The 4,619-nt window shown below is 38.9% G+C and overlaps 1 protein-coding gene across 1 annotated transcript in view; it reads left to right on the top strand.

Annotated features, from left to right (window-relative positions):
* The first annotated feature begins 2,829 nt into the window (after positions 1 to 2,829).
* Positions 2,830 to 4,619, top strand: part of LOC116101332 (interferon-induced very large GTPase 1-like) — a 7,283-nt gene continuing 5,493 nt past the window's right edge. Inside the window, exon 1 of the mRNA XM_031384919.1 lies at positions 2,830 to 4,616. Coding sequence (XP_031240779.1) covers positions 2,830 to 4,616 — 1,787 coding nt within the window. The remainder of the gene's footprint in view (positions 4,617 to 4,619) is intronic.

Raw genomic sequence — 4,619 nt, 5'->3', positions numbered from 1 at the left:
TATGTTGTATTAGCAAAATACCTGAGATTATATATATACATATATATGTACATATATATATTATGATTTAATATATAACTTGTAAGGTGTGGAGAATAGAAGTAAAATTTTTCATGTAATTTAAAGGGAGAATAAAGAGTAAAGGGATTGACATAAACCAAGTTAGTAATGCATCTAAAAGTCAAGAAAGAAAAAATAATATAGTGAGAATATAAATAAACTGGCTTGCAATCTGGAGATAGGAAAGTCTAAAATAAAGAAACTGGTATCTGGTCAATACCTTCTTGCTACATCAGCCCATGAAGTTAGATAAGTAAAAGAGTAAAAGGAGACTGAGCTTGCCCAATTACACAGTGACTAACCCCATGCATAATGGATAGCTCTCAACATCTACTCCTCACTTCTTATTACTATTAGAATGGCAAGTAAATCTCATTTTTCTATGATTTTGGAAAATAGAATTTTGGGTCTACAGCTATACTGCCTTGAGCATGCTTGATCTCATCTGAAAACAGAATTTAACTTCTTCTATCACAACTTCTTTATCAAATGGCTTTTGGACTCTTTCTTTGGTTTTCTCTCCTAAATATATTTCCTTATTCTTTATACAGGTAGACTAAGTATTTTTTAAATTTTTTAATTCTTCTTTCTCTTAAATTGCATCTTTAAATCACTTCTCTTTTTACTTTTTAATATATTCAGTTAAAAAGGAGCCATGCAGCACACTGCTGGTTAGACATCTCTTCAGCCATATATATGTGTACATATATATATTCTAGCTTATCAGTCTTAGGTTGTGATTTCATAGAACTCAACAGCCAAAGCATGGGCACAGTTTAATTAAATTCTTTGCCACTTTAGAACAAGTAGATCCTTGCCTCCTCTAGCTCTCCAATATTGTTTTCTTTTTTCTTTATTTTTCTTTTGTCTGAGGCCTTGTGGGAATTACTTTAACTAATCACATTCTGATCCTAATATTTAGGTAATTTCTAAGAAATTTCAGACTTGTCTTGTAAATCTTTTCTCCTGAGCTATCACCAGAATTTACTCTTATTCATGTAAATATAAGCTTTGATAACCTATGCATCCAATTCCTTCTAGCCTCTATTGTCCAACTCCAGGGCTATCTGTAAAATTTGACATCTCTATCACAAAAACCCACTCTCCACTTCTCTGGTATCAATTTTGTCTTCATTCCTTCAAGGTTGCCATAACAGATTAATTCAGCCTGGAGGTTAGGAAGTTCGAGATCCTGGAGGCAGCCAGCATCAGGGTACAAAAAAACAAATGAAGTTAAACTAGCTCTTTTATAACAGCATTAATCTCACCTTCAAAAGTATGACATCTTGCCAGTCATGATAATACACGCCTTTAATCCCACTACTCAGGAGGTAGAATCTCAGAATTCAAAGCCAGATTGAACTAGTTCCAGACCAGCCAGAGCTACATAGTGAGATCATATTTTTAAAAAAAATTAATAAATCTCACATATTAATATTGTACAATGGCAAATAAATTTAAATGCAACTTTGAAGGATAAACACTCAAACCATGGCAAACAAGTTAACTATGATTGCAACCCAACAAAAACATAAAGAGGGCAAAATCTAAAGGAGACATAGCAGGAAAGTCCAAAATGAAATGAGATTAAAGGCAGATGTAAGAGAGCAGATTAGGTATTAGTAGTATAGTAAATGCATGTTCAGAGAAAAAGAAATAAATAAAACACTTGCTGGCCTAGACAAATGGTAGTGTAATTCACTAGGGCAAAAATGATAGGAGGGAAGGAGACTTGAATAAGTGTGAAAGTGAAGTGTGAAATCTTATCTCACTGAATGCTTTAGAGGCAATGAGGGAGAGATTCCCACAAAACTGACAAAGTATTGGACACCGAGAAGTATCTATGTCTATATACATAGGTGTGGATGCCATTAGTAAATAGTCTTCATATGACTCAAAGATATGAACAAAACAAGAATAGTGAATAAGAGTTACTAAAATGAAATGTTAGTAGTGTGTCTAAATACCAGGAGAGAAAGTTAATAATATTAAATGACCTACAAAGACATGAGAAAGCCAGGCCTGGTGATGGACACTGGTAATCCCAGAAATCAAAAAGCCAAAGGAAAAAACTCATGAGTTAGAGTCCAGCCTGGGCTCAATAACAAGTTCTGAGCCATCGTGAGCTACGTACTAAAACCTTGTCTGAAGAGGAAGGAAAATGTGACAGAGAAATAGGAATGGAACCAGTCAACACTGGTTTCACAAAAATAAATAAGGAAACAATAATCAACTGATGATAACACTTGTTTTTAAAAACATCAAACAAGAAAACTCATGTATGTTATCAAATACTATCTTTTACATTAATTCCCTCCAAGTAACTGATTCTGTGCAAGAGAACATTTAAAAATCAGGCAAAGCACCAGGCAGTGGTGGTGCACACCTTTAGTCCCAGCACTCAGGAGGCAGAACTAAGCAAATCTTCAAGTTCAGGACCAGCCTAGCCTACACAGTGAATTTCAGAAAAGCCAGGGCTACACAAAGAACCCTATCTTGAAAACAAATGAAATCAGGCAAAGTGGCAACTCCCCATAGTCACACACACACACACACACACACACACACACAGAGAGAGAGAGAGAGAGAGAGAGAGAGAGAGAGAGAGAGAGAGAGAGAGAGTTGTTTTTAAATGCACTTGAAAATTACAGGAAATGAAAAAGACTAACAGACTCAAAACATTAGTAATTCACTTTTCTGGCCATATACATGACACTTCCTAAGGTCATACACAGACAAAACTAACTACAATCTGTTCCTCACAGAGCCATGGCAACAGAAAACTGCATTCCTGAGGAGCCTACACTAAGAAGCAAAAGGAGGCATGATCTCCAGGAGATGCTGACAGAAGTGGGACTGTCTCCTGACTACTGGCTGCCTAAGCTTCAGGAAGACCTGGGTGTGACTTCTGCCCAGGCCTTACAATATTTAGACAAAAGGGACCTCCAGAAGCTGAAGTCCCAGACACAACACACATGGGAGAAAAAAGCTCTAGAGAATCTGATTGACCTCTCACAGCCCAAGAGTGTTGCAGAGCTGCAGAAGACTCCAGGGGAGATGATGAAGAACAGGCAGAGTCAGGCAGGACAGGCACTGCAGGCTCTGAGAGCCTTGCAGTCAGAAGGGAAGCACAGAGAAGAAGAGGCAGTGAGGAGAAAGGAAGCAGAGCTGAGGCAAGCAATGGAGATCCCTGAGGAGTGCTGGCCAATGCCTGAAGTGCCCCTAAAAGACATCACTGAAATAATGGAGAGACATCTCAGTCACATGGAACAGACCCTGGCTCACAGTCAAAACCTCTCAGATAGAGACCTGGTAAGATGGGCTTCTGGAGGGTTGGCTCTGCAGGGAATTTATAAGACCAGCCACCAAAGAAGCCTGATTCAGAAGAGAGAAGAGCTACTCAGTGTCCCTAAGGACTTCTCACTTGTTGGCCCAGAACATGGCACATGGATAGAAACAAAGGAATTTTCAACTTTTCAAGAACAAGCCATGTTTACACAGTCTATACAGATGCTGGGTTTCAGTCCAACCTCCTTGGTTAAAGGGGAAGGTTGGGGACTTAATCTGGAAGCTAGAATGGATCAAAACAAACAGACAGAATCTGAGGATATCCACCAATCGCATTCAGAACAATCTTATTTCTGCTCAGCCAAGTTCAGCTACATCCCATTGGCCACCTGCCATTTTCACATCAATCATCTCCAGCTCTCCAAGGCTGCTCTCCAGGAACTAAAAAGTATTGAAGAACTCCTGGAGCAGACGACACACCCAGATGGATTCCCCTTACTGAGGCACAGGGCTGAAAACTTTTTCCACAGGTTTGGCTCTCATGCTAACCAAGGCCCACTGCACCTGGGGGGAATCTACTGCTGGAAAGCCATTTCAGAGGGTTTCAAAGGTGAGCAATTGGCTGATGTAAAGCAGCAAACAGAAGACTCTTTGAATATTTACATAAGGGGCAGCTATAGTGGCTTTGGAGTTAAAGTTGGTGCAAGTGTAAATATTGAAGACTCACATTCAAAAACAGCATCTTACAGTACAACTCATCAAAACCTTCAAGCCAATGTGCAACTATCTGTAGCCAAGATAGGTGGACCAGCAGAAGCAGATGGAATTGCCCAGTGGACAGCTGGTCTTGTAGCTAGCAATCAAACCTGGTCTGTAATTGATAGGGGAGTGCAGTTGGTACCTATTTGGGACATCATCCTGTCTAGTCACAGAACTGATTTTAAGGATGCCTTTCAAGTGGCTAACTGCCTAAAGGACAACTACACTGCTCTGACTGGACTCTCTGCCCAGATTCAAGAAGGAGAAGAATTTCTCACTGCTAGAAAAGAAGCTAAGCTTTTCCTAGAGGATGTGAAATGCTGGGAGGTTTCAGATCCTGAAGAACAGCTTAGTAAGCTAATAGATTTTATGCAAACATTGACTCAAAAAATAAAAAGTTATAACATTTGGATTAATACATGCCTCACAGATTGGGACCTGCAAAATTTTCTAATAAACATTGTCAACTTCTGCAAAAATACACCCACTTATAAAACTCAGTTTATTAAATC

This window comes from Mastomys coucha, unplaced genomic scaffold (genome assembly GCF_008632895.1).
Source record: "Mastomys coucha isolate ucsf_1 unplaced genomic scaffold, UCSF_Mcou_1 pScaffold21, whole genome shotgun sequence".
Classification (NCBI taxonomy): domain Eukaryota; kingdom Metazoa; phylum Chordata; class Mammalia; order Rodentia; family Muridae; genus Mastomys; species Mastomys coucha.
The sequence above is the reverse complement of the archived record's forward strand: the minus strand, read 5'-3'. Positions and strand labels throughout refer to the sequence as shown.